Source organism: Trichechus manatus, unplaced genomic scaffold, assembly GCF_000243295.1.
Source record: "Trichechus manatus latirostris isolate Lorelei unplaced genomic scaffold, TriManLat1.0 scaffold00182, whole genome shotgun sequence".
In the NCBI taxonomy this organism is placed as follows: Eukaryota; Metazoa; Chordata; class Mammalia; order Sirenia; family Trichechidae; genus Trichechus; species Trichechus manatus.
Genome location: NW_004444118.1, coordinates 1,109,424 through 1,131,298, shown reverse-complemented (window position 1 = coordinate 1,131,298; position 21,875 = coordinate 1,109,424). Strand labels below are relative to the sequence as shown.

General features: G+C 41.8%; 1 protein-coding gene across 1 annotated transcript in view; it reads left to right on the top strand.

The window, feature by feature from the left end:
• Positions 1-2,987, top strand: part of VWF (von Willebrand factor) — a 197,875-nt gene extending 194,888 nt beyond the window's left edge. Inside the window, exons 49-51 of the mRNA XM_023741484.1 lie at positions 89-128; positions 1,813-1,910; positions 2,622-2,987. Coding sequence (XP_023597252.1) covers positions 89-128; positions 1,813-1,910; positions 2,622-2,810 — 327 coding nt within the window. The 3' untranslated portion in view covers positions 2,811-2,987. The remainder of the gene's footprint in view (positions 1-88; positions 129-1,812; positions 1,911-2,621) is intronic.
• Positions 2,988-21,875: the final 18,888 nt, after the last annotated feature.

The following is a 21,875-nucleotide window of genomic DNA, read 5'->3' as shown; positions in this document are numbered from 1 at the left end:
TCCAGAGCCAGGAATTGGCCCATAATGATCTGAAAGCTGTCCACTGTGTACTTTTGTGCCTAATCTGAGACTTTACTAATTTTTTTAGGGGAAAATCATGAAAATTCCAGGCACCTGCTGTGACACATGTGAGTACATTACCAATAGCCTGTCCCTTGAAACCCATCAGACCAAGTCCAGGGGCTGTTTTTTGGAATAAGCTTTATTCCAGAAAGATGACTTCTTGTTCACAGGCCAATCACTGTGTTCAAGCCTGTGGAGAACAGCCTCCCCTCCCAGACTGTGCCCTCTGCTCAAATCCTCTTTCAGATGCCTGTGAAGCAATCCCTTCATGCACTGTGAGGGCTTCAGAGAACACAGAGTCCCCTCTCAAGGGCTCATAAGGCTGGTCCAAGTTTATTAACGTCCCCTTCTTCACTCTCGGCCCTTCCTGAAGTTGCATTTATGTTATACTGGTTGGTACTAATAGCTCACATCATCTTCGGAGATGGGGCTTGACAGGTATGCCCATCAGACAATATTCCTACCACACATTCTTGCGTTCATGAGCACAAGTAACTTTCAGAATATCAATGCTAATGCTATATTTTCTGAATATAGAATTACTTACGTCGACTAATTTTTTCTTATTTTAAAAAATTTTTGGTGTTGGATTCATGTAGGGAAGGGAAGGGTTGAAAACATGAATACCTTCAGTGTTCAGTCATTCATTCTTTTCTTGATGACTTACTCTGACAGCCCCTGTAACTGCTGTAACCAAATCTCAGACTGAAGAAACACACTCTGAAAGCATCTCTTTCTGTTATCCCCATCTGAATGGTTTAAGAATGTGAAGTCAGGAAACCATCAGAGAAGATGAATTCTCTCTAGGTGCACTTCATGTGGAATTTGGTAGAGGCTGTTATCTGCAAAACCAGCAACAAGGGGCTTTTGTTGATTAGTGCATTCAGGAGGTTTTGGGACCCTTTGTAAGGAAAATAAACTAGGCTCAGGGATTTAAATCTACAGAAAAAAATATATAGTATGTTACCCTAAATATGTTTTCCTTCATCCTCGAAGTGTAATTGGCAGGCTTTCCCTTTAAAGTGAAATTATTTGAAAGTTGGGAGGCAGACTAATATATAGTTGGGATTGATTTAGATTTGGAGCCAGCTAAGAATGGAAAATTCTCAGTGTTCAAAATGGGAATGGTAAGCTGCTTTTAAATCTTAGGATTCTCAGTGGGGCAAGTAGAGATTCAGATCTGAATGCCACCAGCCCTTGCATGTAAGGAAACCCATGTCAGTTATTTGGAGACAGCAATACCCAAGGAAATGACTCCATGAGAACTCTTAGGGATCTTCTTGACCCCCACAGAGGCAGTGAGTGCCCTTATGTAGCCATGGCTTTTGCCTTGTCTCTTACTTAATTCAGGGATAGATAGATATTAATTATATTTGTTGGCTACTTCATTGCCCATTAGTTTCTGGATATAGCTAGAAGCATGAGAGGATTGCCCTAGCCATTATGGTTTTTAGAGTCTATAATTATGTAAAAGCAAGTCTCATGCATCTACATTACCAAAACACAGAATCTAGATTCTTCCTTCAATTAAAATTATACTGTTAAGCAAGTTAAACCCTGAATATGAAAGATCAGGAGCAGCTGAAGTGAACCAGGATAAATAAGTTAATTCCCCTCCCTGTGGCTGGCCTTCTTTATTAGTTTACTGTGAAACTGACCTATTTCTAGCCAAGTGAGGGGCCTGGGGCTGAAGAGTGTTCTGTAGAACCCCAGCCAGGTCCCAAGTCCCATCTCTCACCTGTCCCATAGGTGGGGAGCCTGAATGCAAAGATATCACTGCCAGGTTGCAGTATGTCAAAGTGGGAGACTGTAAGTCCGAAGAGGAGGTGGACATTCATTACTGCCAGGTAAGGAGTCCTTGACTTCAGTGAGGCCTGAGGTGGAATGGACTCAGCCTCCTTGTTTGGACACAGCTCTTTGGTTATATCTAAGATGGTCTGGAAAGTGAGTGGTGAAAGGAACTGGAAGCATTTTTTTAAGTATATGTTTTATTGAAATGACTGGAAACTTTAGGTCCCAGAAGGAAAAAACTGAGGAATGGCTCGACAAGTCCCATAAAGAGAATGGTGTGTTATTTATGAAAGATGGGGCTACATTTCCTGAAGGTCAATCAAACGTGCATAGAAATTGCACCTAGAGGGATTTGTGTAGGGTATTACCATGTTGTTGTTAGTTGCTGTTGAGTCCATTCAGACTCACTGAGAGCCCATGTGTACAGAGTAGAGCTGCTCCATAGTGTTTTCAAGCTGTGAACTTTTGGAAGCAGATCGCCAGGCCTGTCTTCTGAGGTGCCTCTGGGTGGGTTCAGCTAGTAGTCAAGCATGCACCACCCAGGGACTCCGGATATTACCATAAGGACAGATAAACATAGAGTGAGGGGAAATTTTAGAAGTCCCCGAGAGATCTACCTTTATGCATTGCCTAGCTCTCTTGGGTTTCTATGGTCCAGGCAAGGGCGGCCTTGCCTGGAGGTGGGGGGAGGAAGCTGGCTGCCCCAGAGCCTTTGGCACCGAGTATTCTTGTCATCGCGATGCCCGCCTTCCTCTGCTCTGTTGCAGGGTAAGTGCACCAGCAAAGCTATGTACTCCATCGACACCGAGGATATGCAGGACCAGTGCTCCTGCTGCTCGCCGACGCGGATAGAGCCCATGCGGGTGCCCCTGCACTGCATTAATGGCTCCGTGGTGTACCACGAGGTCCTCAACGCCAAGCAGTGCAAGTGCTCTCCCAGGAAATGCACCAAGTGAGGCCGGGCAGCTGCCATCGCTTTGACCGGACCAGCCAGTGGCCAGCGTGCTGCTCAGTCCTCTGCATGTGCTGTTCTTGTGCCCTGCTGGGCACACAATAAAGGCTAATCTCTCATCTCGCAAAAGACTGATGGTTCATTGAGTCTTACAGGCCGAGATGGCAACTGTAGGCTGGGGGAAGTTGGGAGGGAGAACACATTCCAACCCTAGTGTCTGTGGGCAGGCACTGCTGACTTCTGGGAAAAAGTAATGTCTTGCCTCTATTTTTGTTTGTTTGTTTGTTTCTAGTGCCCCAGGGATAGAGAGGGAATAGTGTGGAGCAGGTGGCCTGAAATGAGAGCGACTTGCTCAGGAACACCAGGTTCTCAAATCTCTGAATCAGGGGCTTCTAAGCATAGCAGAAGGGTAGGCCCAGGAGCCCGACTCCTGCCAGTATAGATACGGCTATTGTCAGTGTGGCTGGCATTGTGGAGAAGGGGTTTGATGAGATGTGCAAGGATTTCTCTGAGCCTTGACTGACACAGTTCCTGTATCCCGTCAGTGGCCTCGGTGGGGGTTGTGGGGAGAGGGTCTGAGGACTGAGGGGGAACTGGAAATTGGTGTTGGCAGGGGCAGGAATGTGGTCCTTCACAGACTCAGCCATGGTGCTGTGAGCTCCAGACTTGAAGACAGACCGGACTGTACACATGGCCCTTGCTCAATTGTGTGGCCTCAAACAAGCCCCTTAATGGGTCTGAGACTCAGTTTCCTCATCTGGAAAAACAGGAATGCCAGTCTCACTCATGAGGTTTTTTTTTTAAAATATTTTATTGCTCTTTAGGTGAAAGTTTATGTAGTAAATTAGTTTCCCATTCAATAATTCATACACAAATTGTGCTGTGACATTGGTTGTAATCCCTGCAATGTGTCAGCACTCTCCCCATTTCCACGCTGGGTTCCCTGTTTCCAGTCATCCTATTTCCCTGCCCTTTCCTGACTTCTCATCTTTGCTTTTGGGCAGTTGTTGCCCTTTTGGTCTCGTATAGTTGACTGTTCTAAGAAACACCTTCCTCACGGGTGTTATTGTTTATTTTATAGGCCTGTCTATTATTTGGAGACCTGGTGGTATAGTGGCTAAGAGCTACAGCTGCTAACCCAAAGGTCCGCAGTTTGAATCCACCAGCCTCTCTTTGGAAATCCTATGGAGCAGTTCTACTCTGTCTTAGAGGGTCGCTATGAGTCGGAATCAACTTGATGGCAATGGGCTTGGTTTGGTTTTGGTCTGTTATTTGGCTGAAAGGTGATCTCTTGGAGTGACTTCAGTTCCACGTTAGAAGGGTGTCTTAGGGTTATAGTCTCAGTGGTTCTTCTGGTCTCTATCAGATCAGTATTTCTGCTCTTTTTGATGAATTTGGATTTTGTTCTACACTTTCTCCCACTCTAACCAGGACCTTCTATTGTGTCCCTGGTCAGAGTGGTCAGTAGTGGTAGCCAGACACTGTCTAGTTCTTCTGGTCTCAGTTTAGTGGAGGCTGTGGTTCATGTGGGCCATTAGTCCTTTGGACTAACTGCTTCCTTGAGTCTTTGGTTTTCTTCACTCTCCTTTGCTCCAGACAAGAAGAGACCAACAGTTGTATCTTAGATGGCCGCTTGCAAGCTTTTAAGACTCCAGACGTTGCTGACCACAGTAGGATGTAGAACGTTATTTTTATGGACTATGTTATGCCATTTAAATGATTAATTTCGTTTATAAAGATCGGCACAAAGCTAGTTCCTATGAGGTGGAGGTTAAAGATGTCCCAAATGTCCAACTTTTCCAAGCTGCTGTACCACTCCATCATCTCTAACATCAACTACTTCCTCTCCCCTCAGTGCTCTCCCTCCTGTCTTTGGGTTCCCTAATTTGCAGCAGCGTCTCACAGAACTCACTAACCATATAAAGGAAATGGCTCACACAGTTGTGAAGGCTGGCAAGTCCAGATTCATGGGTCAGGCATAGGCTTCTCCCTGGCCCTCAGTCTCTGCCTAAAGGCACTCAGCTTTCTTGCTCCATTGGCCCGGAAGCCCACTGTGCTATCTCCTGCGGGTCTCTCCTGTGGATCTCTCCTGCTGGTCTCTCCTTCCTTGGTAGTGGTGGGCTCTCTTTCTGCCCTGGAATTGGCTCTCTTTTAAGGCAAAACTGATCAGTCCTCTTGGTGGGCCATAATTATCTTATTTGCACAGCCCCACCTGGTCACCTGGGTGGGCGTTACAAGACCGTGGCGAGAAAGGCCGTACTAAGTAATTCATCACGTTGCACCGGTTGACTTAGATGTCTCCCGAGACTATGGTCCTTAGCCTTCAAGCCCAGTATCTCAGCCCCATGAGGTGTTTGGTTATGTCTTAAAAGTTTCCATGATTGTGCCCCCTATGTGCTCTATTTTATGTATGAATATATATGCAGCACATATAAATAAAACATGTAGAAATATCCACAACCATACCTATATATTCATGTGGGTGTACTCCCATGTGATCTCCCACACCTATTTAGCATACATACCTACCTATATATCCACTCGTAAATTATTGTTTGTTATTACTGTTGTTGCAGGATTGTATATGCTATAGTATTTACTGTAATTGCCCTTTATTCTGTTGGTTTGTATTTGTTTCACTGGTATTTATTGAGCACTTAACAGGGGCCAGACACTGTGGCAGGCATTTATGTACATGATTTCACATGCTCTTCACAACAAACCATGTGGTCACTCATGAGGTTTTGAGGATAATATAAAACCTGAAAGTTCTTGGGAAACTGTAAATTGCTCTATAAATGTAAGAAGTGATAAGAATAAAAATGGGGAAATCAAGGCTCAGATGCAGAAATAAGTGACTCTAAAGTCATGGGCAGGGCATTAGGGATTTCCTTCATCCTGAGGGGGTGAAAGAGCTGATTTTATTATGGGCTTTATGGGGATGCCAAGGTCCTATCTACCCTAGACATCCTTCAGTGAAAGTGGAAGAGGTGCAGGTAACAGCAAACATCACCTAGTCCTCAAATCACTAACTGGTGCTGTCCCTCTCCACTAGAAATTGTCCTTCCTTAAAATTTATGAAAAATATTTACATGTGTATGCTGGCAAGATGGTGGAGACTTGTAGCGTGGGAGAGAACACCCGTGAGAATGAAGAGAACGTTGTGGATGTGCTATGAGAATTTGATGGAGATTTTCATTCCAAACTCTTTTAACACAGGAGAGATTCAGCTCATCAACAGTATCGGATTATGGAGCTGGAAAGGATTGAGACATCATTTAATCCATTGCCCATCCATCCCCCACCACTTTACAGATGATGAAAGCAGCTCAGAGAGCTCAAGTGACTTGAGAGGGTCACACAGCTGCTGTGTGGCAGGGCCAGGTTCAGAATCCAGGTGCTTTGACTCCTAGACCGGAACTTCCAGGCCACTCCACTAGAGCCGCATGATCCCTGTTGCTTATAGATTCTTTCCTTGCTACCATGGGGCCTGGTGACTGCTGCATTTCTAGGTCTCACCCATTTCTGTTACTGTCTGGGATTAGCCTCAAGAGAAGATACATTACAGGAAAATGGCCTGGATTATATTGAATAGATTTGGTGCAGAGTTTTGTGGGGTAGAGGGAAGAAAGAATGGATAGACGTTTTATGTAACTGCTCAATAATTCAAAGCTTGTCATCTCTCCATCCATCACCCTGCCTCCAACTTGGAGTAGCCTCTAAGGTGTCTGCAGGCAGAAGCCAGATCCAGGGACAGGGAATTAACTGCCGCTCTTCTGACTGATTGCCTAACACTCTACTTGGGGACAAGGTGTTATTGGAGGCAAGGGCCACAGAACAACTCAGTAGGGAGGCTACCTCTTCATCATAAGTTGTCAATTTTCCAGTGGCCTGTACCTTGATAGCCTGACTTTCTTGTTACATTTGCTGATTTTACTGTCAAGAAAAAAGCTGAATCAAGAAAATTGCATGTTTTGATTAAAAAGAAATTGGGAGGGAGCAAAAAAGGTTGCCGAAAAAGACACTGGTGGGGAGGTGTGTCTTAGCAGCCTTCCCTTACTTTAGAGCTATTTTAAGGGCAGGGTCTGGCTCTGGTCTCAGGGACCCTTTTCTTTGCTCTCCCTCAGACCAGATGAGACAGAGTTGCCCAAAGCCAAGTGTTTTAGGGGGAGTCAGAGATGAGGAGTACACAGGGACTGAGAAGGTGTTGGAGGGTGAGGAAAACATGGAATGAATAAAGGCACCATGGTGGAAATTTTGAAAAGACATGGAAACTGAAAAGACATGGAGAAAGATTCCTGGAAGTAAATGAGGAGACAGGCATTGTTTGGGAGAGAAAGAGGCCTATGGCAAAGGGTTTTGAGCACAGTCTCTGGAGCCGGCTACCTGCTTTGGGATCCTGCTTCCACCTCTTAGAGGCAGGTTACTTGATCTTTTACATTGCAGTCTTCGCATCTGTAAAATGGGCATACTAGCAGTAATTACCTCATAGAATGATTGTTAGGATTAAAGTAATTACTAGGGTAAAGCACTGAGAAGAGTGCCTGATGAAGAGCAAGTCCTGTCTAAACATTAGTCATTATTACTCTTAGTAGCTAGAATAAAGCCCTGGGTTGAGACACAATACTGGTTTTCCTTCTGGCTCTGCCCTTGACTCATTATGTGATGTCATACACTTACTCCTCTTTACTGCCTCAGGTTCTTTGTCTATAAAATGGGCAGAAATCATCTGCAGGCTACCTTATTGGTATAAAATAAAACCAAACCCATTGCCGTCAAGTGGATTCCAACTCATAGAGACCCTATAGGACAGAGTAGAACTGCCCCACAGAGGACTTGAACTGCTGATCTTTTGGTTAGCAGCTGTAGCACTTAACCACTACGCCACCATTAGTATAGGAGTATTAGTATAGGAGATAACATTCTTCCAACTTAAAGGTCAGTGATGATAATTGTCAGTGATGATAATTGTATGAGCTTGACCTCAACATAATACTTTTTCATTTCCTGTGGCCTGGGTATTAATGAACTTACTTAACTTCGGGGCATCTTGGAATTGTAAATCCCAGCATCCAGAATGGGCATTTGGAGGTCTTCTCTTCCATCTGTCTCTGGCTAGGTATCCAAAAGGTTCCAGAGAGACAGTGCTCCTCCTTTTCCCGGGATGGAGCTTGCTTTAACTACTTCCTCAACCATCCTTAACCCCACTCCTGTTGTCTCATAGGGAAGCTCTTATAGTACCTACCCCTCCTCCTGCCTTTTGCCTTCCTCTTTCTGCCCTACCTGTCCCTGATGCACCTACTCCCAACTCCTGCTCCTTTTCTTCCTGCTTTATCCAGAGAAAGGTGAGGGCAGCTGGTGATGAGGGGGAGTGAAAGCAGGTGTAGGAGGGAGGCTATCCCTTGGACAGTGGACAGCCCTTTGGGGGCCGCAAGACTGCTGGCAGGATTGGAAACTAATCAGCCACAGGACTCCCGAGATAATCCGATTGAAATATTCACGCTGCAACCAGTCTGTGAGGCGCCTCCGAGGGTCCAGGAGAGCAGTCGCATTTTCTGTCTCCCCTCTCAGCTCCATTAACCCGAGCAAGTCCTGTACTTGACCCGATCACGGGAACGCGCCCCTTTCTCTACGCCCCGCTGCCAGTGCCAGTGCGCCCAGGGCGCCGGCGGGACAGCCAGGGGCCGGTGGCCTGGGCAGCGATGGGGGAGGAGGCGGTGGCAGGCGAGGGGCGGGCGCGTCAGATCCAGCTGAGCCGCGATGGAATTAGCCTTGCGGCAGAATAAGCCGGTCCAGGCGCGAGCGCAGACGCGGGCGAGTCCGGGTTTCAGGTCCCATTTGCCCGCGCCATGGCCAACCCGGCGCTGCGCGGTGAGTCTCCCCTGCCAAGGGACCCTGGGCATCCGGCAAGTTGTATGAGGGACAGGGGCTGGGGGTGAAGGAGACAGCATCCTAACTCCTGGCTTTCAGAATTGGTGACTCCAAGTAAATCTGGAGAGTGGAGAGGTTGGTACGGGGAGCTTGCCCATTGTCACTGACGCCTTTGCCCCAGAGTAGGGAAGCTCAGGGACATCTTTGCAATTTTCGGGTCTTTTTTTTTTTTTTAAATCAAGGAGAGGGAAGGTAGAACAAGAGGCAGAGGATTCGTGCAGCTGCTTTTTGGTGGAGGGTTACCAATACTGACTCCTGCGATTTTGTCTTTCCTGGTTACAAGTCACTGAACGTTTAGACTCTATCTGAGGTAAGCAAACAACTAGCCTTGTTTGATTCAGAGTCCACTGAGGGGTTCAGTTTCACCCTAGCAAATTTTACTTTGGTATCCCTGGACTATCCACGCAGTTTCAGAAAGTCTCTTGCAGCCCTTTTCCAAACCCGCCCTTCGGAAGGGCTAAGCCATTTACACCTCAGGCGCTGGAACGCGCAGATGTGCCTTTTCCCCTCCGGCTTTGAGGAGAAAAGCAAATTGAGGTGGAGTTTGGGGAGAAGGATATTATTCTGCAGCACCTCCCAAATTATACTGATAGATGTTTGGGCAGGGCAGGGCTGACTTTGCCTGAGAGAGAGATTTTGTTGGATATCTTGTTTCTGGTAGTTATTGAGAGGCACGTTAGGTGGGGGAGGTTCCCACTTCTTTGGTGTGAAAAGAAGCCCTGGTGGTACAGTGGCTAAAGCACTTGACTGCTAACAGAAGTGTTGGCTGTTCGAACCCACCAGCCTCTCCACGGGATAAAGATATGGCAGTCTACTTCCGTACAGATGTCAGCCTTGGAGCATCTATGGGCAGTTCTGCTCCGTCCTGTAGGGTTGCTAGTTGGAATCCACTCTACGGCAATGGGTTTCTTTGGCATGAAAAATGAGTTGAGGAGACTGAGAGGCAAGTTTTGGTCATGGTCCTCATACTTTGTGAGCAGATGTGGAAGATAACCTCAGGGGCCATGTGGACCCTGGTCCAGGGTGGAAGGTCCCATTGAGTAAGGTTATATTTGAGCCCAAAGGCAAGTTGCAGGTAGAGAGAGGACAAGGTGGGGGTTCTTCCAGAGGACTATGATACTGTGGGTCCCTCCGCTTTCCTGGACTTTGTCCTTGTGACCTAATGTCAGAGCCCTTGCCCAGCTGTCTGTCTGTCACTCTGGATCAGCTGCTGGACATCCAGGGCCCATTTGTTCTCTCACTGTGCCTTGCTGTGTGGTTATCATTTTGGGAGCAAAGGGCCTGGTGAGATCCTTTTCAGCACCTTCTTCTGTTCTTTTAGTTACTTCTCTAAGGGTACTCTGGCCACTCTCCTGGCTGATTGAAGAGGTTGTGTGAGGGGTAGGGCTCGGTTCCAAACACCAAACTCCAGTTCTGGCCCAGTTCTTATGTGTGCCTTCTCTGCCATCTTCCATTGTGGGGCGAGGCTAGAGGGTGAGACACATTTGGGCCTAAAGTGGCTTGTCTGTGTTTTTTGGGGGATGAAGAGGACCATTTTTCTCTAGCAAGCACCTAATTTTCTGGAAATTTTCCCAATGGAAAACACTTTGTGGACCCCTTCTGCTGGCTGAGGGAAGCCTGTCCTACCCTGTGCATGGGGTTGCTAGAGCACATGGAAAACAGAAATTTGACTGTTGGAGATGAGAATCTTGCCTCTATTGTAAAATAGAATCAATCTCTATTTGTGATGAGGTAGTTAGAGAAGGCCTTTCTGAGGAGATTGTTTGAACAGAGATTGCATTAAATGAAGGAACAAGCCATGCAGATATCTGGAGAAGATTCCAGGTAAGGAATTTCAGTTGAAAAGATCCAGAGGCAGGAATGTGCTTGCGCTGTTCAAGGAACAGCAGGGAAGCCTAGTGGCTGGAGCAGAAAACTCAAGAGTAAGAGTGGGAAGAATGAGCTAGAGCCTTGTAGCTCAGGCCATATATTCTTAGCACTCAAAGAGAAGGGGAAAACTAACATTTATGGAGCATCTACTATATACCAGATGCTGTGCTAAGCACTTTGCCTCACAACGACTTTGAGCGTTGATATTAAGCTCATTTCATAGAAGAGGAACTTGAGGTTCAAAAAGGTTAAGAAATAATGCCTGTTTATCGTGTTAAATACTGAATTATCATGGAAGGATGAAGCCAGAACTCAAATTTAGGTCTGACTCCATGCTTATACTCTCCCTACAACCTCACCTTGTCACTTGTGTTCTGTTGATAAGAAGTTGTTAGGAGGAAGTGTAGATGTTGGCAAGTAGGGGTGGGAATGGGTGGAACTGGGCCTTAAGGAAGATCATTAATTTTGCAAGACTGTTAGGCAAATGCTGTAGTCATATTCCAGGTAAGACTGTGCCTTCACACTATTTCTTCTCTGGAATCATCTGTTTATTTGGGGAGGAAGGTAAGCCGGAGAAGGCTGGTCGTCATCACCCAAACTCCTAAGAAAATGTGCCACCTTGATATACACTGGGGACATGCCTTAAGGAGAAGAGATTATTGAGTTCCACACTGAGGGTTCAGAGACACAAGGGAAACTGGCCTAGTGACACTGGGGACAAAAGACTTTCCCAGTATCCTGATGGGCTCCAAGAAACCTGGCTTACTCTAATATTTCTATTTATCTGCATGCTATGCACCTATAATTCTGCTCAAATCAGTTCAGAGGACACCTATTGAGCCCAACGGCATGCCAAGTCTGACTGGAGTCCCTGGGTGGCACAAATGGTTAACCACTTTACTACTTACCGGAAGTTTGGTAGTTTGAACCCACCCAGAGGCACTTCAGAAGAAAGGCTTGGTGATCTGCTTCCAAAAGGTCACAGCCTTGAAAACTACAGAGTGCAGTTATGGGATTGTGTTAGGGTTTCTTTTCTTTCTTCTTCTTCTTTTTTTTATATGCCAAATACTATGCTCAGTGCTAGAGTTACAGAGATCAATAAAGGCACACTCACCCGTCAAGACGTTACATTCTAGAATCTTGGTACCCTAAGATTTAGTAGCCACATGCCCCTGTTATTGAACATGAGACAGAGGAGGTGGCAGGATCGAGTGTAGGCTTGTTCAGAGTAAAACCAGTTGCCGTTGCGTCAATTCCAACTCATGGTGACTCCATATGTGTCAGAGTAGAATTGCTCCATAGGGTTTTCAATGGCTGATTTTTCAGAAATAGATTGCCAGGTCTTTCTTCCAAGGTGCCTCTGGGTGGACTCGAACTTCCAACCTTTGGTTAGCAGCCAAGCATATTAAACATTTGCACCACCCAGGGACTCTTTGTTCAGATATGCCAATGAAATTAGCCTGTCTATACTTTAGGTTTTTTAAGGTGTACAAAAGGTCCCCTCTGTGTCTCTAACTGACTACCCTGCCCCCTTCCTTTACCCATCTTGATGGAAATTTCTGGGAAATAACTTTCAAGTTTGTGTGTCTGACTACTCTCCATCTTGTTTAACCTCTGCTGAAACTATTAAAGGATTGCAATTCTCACAATTAGCTGGTGCCGGATTCTCCCTTTGTTTAGCAAACACAAGTATAAAGCACACCACCCTCATCTCTTCTGACTTGTTCACTGACAAAGGGATAATTTCCATGTTTGAGCAGTCATCGATACCTGTTATTCATCAAAGGCTAATTAAAAATAGTGTTTTTTTTTTTTAATTCAAAAGTAATGATACATTCCCATCAGGAAATAATTTAAAATATAGATAAATAAGAAAAAAAGAAAAGTTACCTGTTATCTTCTACTTAGAGGTAACTATTTTTAATATTTTGATATTTAAAGAATATTCAGTATTCTTCACCTAAATTCTTTTTTAATTCATTTTTATTTTTGCCTATAAATATGGATAAATATTTCTATTTATTCTCAAAAATTCTTCCCCAAAAAACCAACCTAGTTACAATAACACTTAAAACAATGATAAAAAAACAAAGGCCAGATAATGAAGGGGTGGGAGCATAGTATTAGATCAGAAAACCTAGACTAAGAATAGCTACTGTAACTGAACAAAAACTTATCTGTGAGCTTCCTGACAACCAGGTCAAGAAAAGAAACAGTAAGTTACATGGCTCTCACTGTCTAATAAAAGGAGAATAGTTCATCAACATTAAACTTTAAGAAGAATGTCGTGGTGATCTTTATGTAAAATGCTGCCCAACATCATGAGTTGTAGTTTCATTAACTGTTTTTTGAAAAAGAATATCAATCCAAAACCCAAAACCAAACCAAAACAAAAAACCCGTTGCCGACTCATAGCAACCCTATAGGACAGAGTAGAACTGCCCCATACAGTTTGCAAGGAGGGAACTGGTGGACTCGAACTGCCGACCTTTTGATTAACCACTACTCCATATTCATATAACAGAGCAGTTTAGTTATATAAATTTAAAAAAGGCCTGACTGACATTCCAGAGAGACATTTGACATGAAGATTCTCAGAAAAAAGTAATAGAAGAAACAAAGAAACAAGGAAAGAGACAAAGAAAGAAACAAAACACAGAAAGCATAATCTCTAGGGAGACATACAAAATCACGAAGGAATCTTTGGAAATTATACAAACACCATCAACATTTAGATGTATCTCTCAGAGAAATGTTCCTCACCTCTCCTTCCCCCCAACATTGAAAAGGATTGCCATGCTAAGAACTATTCCTGACAGAAGTGTTTTGTATCCCTTTCATATGTAGAAAAGGACAAAAGATTGACAGCCACTGGAGTAAATGGATTTTTAACTACTGAATTTTCTATATGCTATAAACCATTACTTTTTATTTAGAGGCTTGACCCATTAGTTGGTTAGGATATGAATTCAGTTGATTGTAAACAGCATTTTTAAAAATATAGTAGGGTAGAACAGACCCGAAAACAATAAAATTGAATTGAAAAGAAAATACATTGCCTTTAGTAAAGTATTGTTTGATAAAACTTTTGTTTCCATTGTGTGTGTATGTGTGTTGAGTTGCTATGTAAAATGTATTCCTTATCATGGTTGTGATCAAAAGCTTTGAAACACTCTACTTGTTATGGAGTGAATTGTGTCCCCCCAAAATATGTACTGAAGTCCTGGCCCTCATGCCTGTAAATGTGATCCTGTTTGACAATAGTGTTTTTCTTTATTATGTTAATGAGATCATACCAGAGTAGGGTGGGTCCTAAACCTAATTACTTCTGAGTTATAAAAAGAGCAGAATAGACAGAGATACATACAGGGGAAAGACAGACACCAAGGAACGCCAAGGAACTCAAAGTCCTACAGACAAGGAAGGACTTCTCCTTAGAGCGACCCTCTGAATTCATACTTATTAGCTTCCTGAACTGTGAGAAAATAAATTTCTGTTCTTGTGAAATCTATAATCAAGTCTTTTTCTAATTTTTAATATTTTGTCTTCTTATTGTTGAGTTGTGAGAGTTCTTTATATATTAGGGACATAAATCCTTTTTCAGATATATGTACTTCAATTTTTTCTTCCAGTCTATGGCTTACATTTTCATTTTCCTAATGTTCTCATTTGAAGAGCAAGAAGTTTTAATATATTTCTTCTTTTATGGTAGCATTTTCTATTTTGTAAGGAATTTTTGCCTACTCGAAGGTGGTGAACATTTTCTTTTCTTTCTTCCTTTTTTTTTTTAAGAAGTTTTGTAGTTTTAGCTTGTATGTTTATGTTTATATTCTATTTGAGTTAATTGTTGTGTATGGTATGAGGTGGTATTTGGGGTTCTTTTTTCTTTTTTTTTTCCTACATGGACACCTAGTTGTTCCAGCAGTATTAGTTGGAAAGACTATTCTTTCCTTATTGATTCACATTAGTACCTCTGTCATAAATAAATTGATAATGTGCCTGGGTCTGTTTCTGGACTCTCTATTCTGTTGCATTGACCTGTATGTCTGTCTTTATATCAATACCATACTGCCTTGATTACTGAAATCAGGGAATGTACGTTCTGAAATCAGTCTTGAAATCAGAGAGTATAAGTCCTCCAACCTTGTCCTTCTTTTTTAAAATGGCTTTGGCTATTTTAGGTCCTTTGCATTATTATATAAATTTTATAATCAGCTTACTAATTTTTTCAAAAAAGCCTGATAGAATTTTGTTTGGGACTATTTTAATCTTTTAATCAATTTGATTAGGACTACTTTGAATCTTTAGATCAAAAAATTTTTGAATCTTTACATCAATGGGTATTTCAACAATATCGAGATTTCCAATCTTAACGTGGTATGTCTTGGGCATTCCAGATGTCACTATTGTCTTTCAGTTCCCATTGTTTTGATGAAAAGTCAGCCTTAGTTAATTTTTTTTATTCATTATTTTCTTCATTTATAATATATTTCTTAATCTGATAGCTTTCATGATTTTATTTTTATTTTTGGTTTTCAGTAGTTTGACTGTAAGTGTGGTTTTCTTTGTATTTTCCTTGAGTTTGTTGAAGTTCTTGAATCTGAAAGTTGTTGTATTTCATTAAAATATGGGATGATTCTAGTCACCATTTCTTCAAATATTCTTTTCTACCCTATTTTCATTCTCTTCTTTTTGTGGAACTCCAATCACATGTCTGGTTGACTATTTGATATTGGCCCACTTGTTCCTGAGGCTCTGTCAAACTTTTTCCAATCTTCGGTCTTCTGTTCTTCAGATTTGATATTTTGTATTGATCTGTCTTTAAGTTAAGGAGCCCTGGTGATGCAGTGGTTAAGTGCTTGGCTGCTAACAGAAAGATCAGTGGTACAAGCCCACCAGCCGCTCTGTGGGAGAAAGATGTGGTAGTCTGCTTCTGTTAAGATTACAGCTTTGGAAACCCTATAGGGCAGCTCTGCTTTGTCCTGTAGGGTTACTGTGTGTTGGAACTGACTCAATGGCAGTGGCTTTGGTCTTTAAGTTCACTGACCCTTTCTTCTGCTCTTTCCAGTTTGCTGTTAAGTCTATCAAGTGTATTTTTCTTTAGGTTTTTGTACTTTTCATTTCTAGGAGTTTCATTATTTAAAAATAGAAGCTTTATTGAGAGATAATTTATGTAACATAAAAGTCATTCTTTTAAAGTGTGTAGTTCAGTGGTTTTTAATATATTCACACAGCTGTGCAACCTTCACTACTATCTCATTTTAGAAGTTTTTTTAATCACCCTAAAAAGAGACCTCAGGCCCATTGGCACTCATTCTCTATTCCTCCTTCTTTCTAGTACCTGGAAACCACTAATCTACTTTCTGTCTTATGGATTAGCCTATTCTGGACATTTCATATACATTATGTGGTCTTCTTGTCTGGCTTCTTTCACTTAGCATAATTTTTTTAAACTTTATTGTTTTCAGGTGAAAGTTTACAGTGCAAATTAGTTTCTTATTCAAAAATTGATACACAAATTGTTTTGTGGCATTGGTTGCAATCCCCGCAATGTGTCAGTACTCTTCCCCTCTCCCTTTCCACCTCAGGTTCCTGGTGTCCATTCAGCCTAATATTTTTAAGGTTCATCCGTGTTGTAGCATGTATCAGTACTTCATCTATCTTTATGACTGAATAATATTCCATTATATGGGGATACCACATTTTATTTACCCATTCATTTGAGTTGTTCCCACTTTTGGCTATTATGAATAATGCAGCTGTGGACATTCACATACAAGTTTTATTGTGGGCATGCATATGTTTTTAATTCTCTTGGGTGTACAGCTAGGAGTGCTATTGCTGGGTCATATGGCAACTCTATGTTTGAATTTTTGGGGAACTACAGACTGTGTTCTAAAGTGTCTGCTCCATATTACATTCCCACCAGCAATGCACAAGGGTTCCGATTTCTCCGTATCCTCACCAACACTTGTTATTGTCTACATTTTTTTTTTATTATAGCCATCCTAGTGGATGTGAAATGGTATGTCACTGTGGTTTTGGTTTGCATTTTCCTAATTTCTAATGATGTTGAGCAGCTCTACATGTGCTCATTGGCTATTTGTATATCTTCTTTGGAGACTTGTCTATTCAGAACATTTGCTCATTTTTTAATTAGATTTTCTTTTTATTTTTGAGTTGTAGGCATTCTTTATATATTCTGGATATCAAATCCTTATCTTATATGTGATTTACAAATATTTTCTCCCAATTTATGGGTTGTGTTTTCACTTTCTTCCTGGTGTCATTTGAATCAAAGAAGCTTTGATGAAGTCCAATTTACATATTTTTTCTTTTGTCGTTTGTACCTTTAGTGTCGTATTTAAGAAACCATTGTTTAATCTATGGCCATATAGATTTACTATGTTTTCTCTTAAGAGTTTTATAGTTTTATTTATTACAATTAGTTCTGTGATCCATTTTGAGTTAATTTTTGTGTATAGTGTGGGGAAAGAGTCCAACTTCATTCTTTCCATGTGGATATTCACATGCAAATGTTGAAAAGACTATCCTTTCCCCATTTATTGGTACCCTTGTCAAAATTCAAAGGTATATTTCTGGACTCCCAATTCTACTCATTGATCTATTTGTCTGTCTCTATACAGTACCACACAGTATTGATTATTGTAGCTTTGTTGCAAGTTTTGAAGTCAAGAAGTGTGAGTCTAATTTCATTTCTTTTTGTTATAGTTTGTAGTTTTCATTTCTGTACAGAGTTTCCCTATCTTTTCTCTCATTAAGGTCATATTTATCATTAATTATTATAAAATATTTATATTAGATATTTTAAATTCTTTGTTAAATCCAAAATTTAGGCTATCTTGAGATAGATTTTTATTTCCTGCTTTTTCTTTTTACTGTTGGTCACATTTTCCTGTTTCATTCCATGTCTAGTAAGTTTTGATGGTATACTGGACATTGTGCATGATATTTTGGTACATTAAATTCTGTTATCTTCCTCAGAAGAGTCCTCCCCCCCTTACTATAGGCAGTTTAATTACTGGCTTATCACTTTGAACTTATCTAGGCTTGATTTTCTACTTTGTAGGGCTTATGAAAATTCCAAGGTGTTTCCCAAACTCTCTAACTTAGTAGGAGTCAACCTTTAAACTCTTTCTCCCCTAGTGATCTTTTCAGGACTTGTTTTTTTTTTTTGCTTTGTTAGGGGAGGTCTAGATTGAGCCTTTATTTATGGTTCTTACTTGTAAAGTGAAGCCCCTGGTGTGTCAGCTGGATACATGGAGTGGTAGGATATGTTAACGAAGTCTTGTTACCCTGGCTGGGATGGAACTTTAGCTTCAACATCTCCCAGTACTGTTTGACCTCTAGTATCTCTGTTCTTATCTCAATTTTGTAGCAGCCTTTCTCTGGTATCTTTCTCTCTCTCTTTATTTATATATATCTATATGTATATACATATAGATATATATACACTATATCTCACTCTGTGCATGTGAAGCCTAGCTCTCAGTTAAGAACTCATGAGGGATGAAGGCTCCCCACACAGACCTGAGGGGCCCTTCATTTGCACACACTCCTTCTCTCTTGTGCTCTGCCTCATAATTTCCAGCACTTTAGCCATTCCAAGCTTTGATCTCTGCCTCTTCAGTTCAGTGAAATATCCTTGCTCTGCTTGGACTCCAGCTTCCTGAACCCCAGACAAGAACTTGTCCTCATGGGGCTAAATTTGTGAGGTTCCTTTCAGGGATTGCACTCTTGTGCTCCTGGTCGTTCAATGCCTGAAAATGGTTGAGTCATATATTTTGTCCAGTCTTATTGTTGTTTATGGTACAAGGTCTACTCCAGTACCATTTATTCTGTCATTACTGGGAGCAGAAGTTCTTGTCAGCCAGGCTTTTAATTAAAAAATATTTTGTTTGCTAATAGTTTCAGATGTAGGCCATTGACAAGGGCTGAAATAACAGAACTCTCTAACATTAATTCAAAAGTGATCCTCATATTTTAGAAAAGAGTGTTGTTTTATTTTGCTTATTTACAATGGGAATCTAAGATCCCAATCTTAACTCTTGTTCTGAGGGAGAATTGGTCTATGGAAGTACCTTCAGGCAAAGCCAAAACTTTTCTTTAAAAACAAATTTGTGTTTGCTTTGCAAAGCTCTAGAATTCTAAACCACGAAGCATAGAAGAGGTGACTTTGCTCAGAAATTCATCTCTGCTCATCTTTTCTCCATTTCAGTTTTTCCATCTACTCTTTCATTGAACCCCTATTATGTGCCAGGCTGTGCTAAGGGTCAAAGAAGGGTCAAAGTGATATCCAGTCCTTGCCTTTGAGTATCTTTCCCCACCTCTGGTGTGCAGAAGTGTGAGGGGATTGTTAAATCTGTCAGGTTAAATCTGTCAGAGAAGTTTGGGAAGGCTCTGTTGAGGAATACTTTGAAGTATGAGTATTTGAAGTGGATGGTATCTCAGTGGACTGAGTTATTACACTTGTAAGTAGTTATTTATTATTATCCGCTTTGATAGTTAAGGGCACTATATTAGTTACGGTAATGTTCAGCTAGCTGCTGTAACAAATAGACTGAAAAGTGAGTAAAACACAACAGTTCACTTCTTGCTAAGTGATAGTAACAGTCCCGGATGGGTAAACAGGTTGGTGGGGTGGTTCCTTTCCACACTGCTATTCAAGGACCCAGGGCAATGGAGGCTCTGCAGACTTCAACTATGACTTCCAAGGTGAGCTCGAGAGTTGCCATTCAAGTTATCTGAAAGAGGAAAAGAGCATGGAGGAGCACGCATGGGAGGTTTCTATGGAACAGGCCTAGCAGTAGCACATGTTACTTCTGCTCACATTCCTTTGGCTAGAATTCAGTCTCATGGCAAGGGAGGCTAGGAAAGCTGTGTGTTTGGGAAGAAGAGGAGAACATGGATTTTGGTGCACAGCTAGTAGTTTCTGTCATAGGGGCCTATCAAAAATAAGTTTGGTTTGACATATTCACACTTACTAAACTATATTAAAATTCAAGTTTACACCTTTGCCTTCGCAAATTGGCTCTGAGGTCTTCATTCTTCTTTATATCTCCAACACTCAGCATCCAGGACAAGGCAGGGTATATGTTAAATGCTAATTAAACAGTTTTTGAATGAATGCACACATTAATAGTGAGCTGGTGTGATAGTAGTAGGCCAACAGATTCAGTTACTTCTTGAGACTGCTCCTGGAATGTCACATATCTATGATGTCAGCTTAGAGAAAGATGCTTGCCTTCCTGTTTGTTATGGCAGGTAGATGTGCCTCTAGTCAATCTATAAAATGTAATAAACCATTTAGGCACAATTAAGTTCACTTAATGGCATTCAGCACTTGAATTTACTTGGAGTGTGTAGAATCTACTCCTACTCCCTCTGATTCTCAAGCTGGTATTATGATCAAGGCTCTAACAGATGTTTCAGAAGTCAGGGAGCCAAAATGAAGCTGAACCTACCTCTGGTTGAGGCACATGTCACTTCCATTGACCGTGGGCCAAAGCACGCACATTGGTTGCCAGGCTTCCTTTGCTACTGGGGTTTATGCAGCATCCACATTTTTTATTCTTTTTTTTAATCATGGTAAAAAATGCACAACAAAACATTCACCAATTCAACAATTTCTACATGTATAATTCAGATGAACAAATCTGTCTTGGGAGAGGTACAACTGGAATGTTCCTTAGACATGAGGATGGCGAGACTTCACCTCACATACTTTGGACATGTTGTCAGGAGGATCAGTCCCTGGAGAAGGACATCATGCTTGGTAAAGGAGAGGGTGAGCGAAAAAGAGCAAGATCCTCAGTGAGATGGATTGACACAGTGGCTGCAACAATGGGCTCAAACATAGCAACAATTGTGAGGATGGCACAGGACAAGGCAATGTTTTGTTTTGTTGTTCATAAGGTCACTGTAAGTCAGAACTGACTAAATGCACCTAACAACAATAATAACATAATTCAATGACACTGATTATATTCTTCATGTCGTGCAATCGTTATCTCTATCATTTTCCAAATTATTCACCACCATTAACAAAAACTCAATGCCTCCTAAGCAAAAACTCTCCTCTTTCCCCCTTCCCATCCCAGGCAACACCTAATAATCTTTGTATATATTTGCTTATTTCATATAAGTGCGATCATACAGTATTTGTACTTTAGTGACTGACTTATTTTGCTCAGCATAATGTTTTCAACGTTCATCCATGTTGTGGCATGCATCCAGACTTCATTTTTCTTTAAGACTGAGTAATATTCCATTGTATGTATATGTGCAAACCCCGGTGGTGTAGTGGTTAAGTGCTATAGCTGCTAACCAAAAAGTCGGCAGTTCAAATCCACCAGGCACTCCTTGGAAATGCTATGGGGAAGTTCTACTCTGTCCTACAGGGTCACTATGAGTTGAAATCGGCTCGACGGCAATGGGTAAAGGTATGTATGTGCTACTTTTTTGTTTATTGGTTTATTCGTTGATGGACACTTTGGTTGTTTCCACATTTTGGCTATAGTGAAGTGCTGCAATAAACATTGGTGTACAGGTTTCTGTTTGCGTTCCTCCTTTCACTTCTTCTAGGCATATACTTGGGATTAGTATTGCTGGGTCATATAGTAGTTCCATGTGCAACTTTTTTAATTTTTTCTTTTTATTGTGCTTTAGGTGAAAGTTTACAGAGCAAATTAGTTCCTCATTGAATAATTAATACAAATATTGTTTTGTGACATTGGCTGCCAATGTCAACACTCTCCCCTTCTGGATCTTGGGTTCCCAGTTTCCATTCATCCAGCTTTCCTGTCACCTCCTGCCTTCTTGTCCTTGCCCCTGGGCTGGTGAGCACATTTAGTTCTTATATACATGATTGAACTACGTGCGATATAGTTTGTTTTACAGGCCTGTCTAATCTTTGACTGAAGGGTAAACCTCAGGAGTGACTTCAGTACTGAGTTTAAAGGGTGTATGGGGGCCATACTCTCAGGGTTTCTTTAGTCTCTGTCAGACTAGTTAAGTCTGGTCTTTTTTTTGTGAGTTAGAATTTTGTTCTACATTTTTCTCCAGCTCTGTCCAGGATCCTCTATTGTGATTCCTGTCAGAGCAGTCAGTGGTGGTAGCCGAGCACCATCTAGTTGTGCTGGACTTCTGTGTTCAACTTTCTGAGGAACCACCAAACTGTTTTCCACAGTGGCTATATCATTTTACACTCCCAGCAGCAATAGATGAGAGCTCCAGTTTCTCCACAACC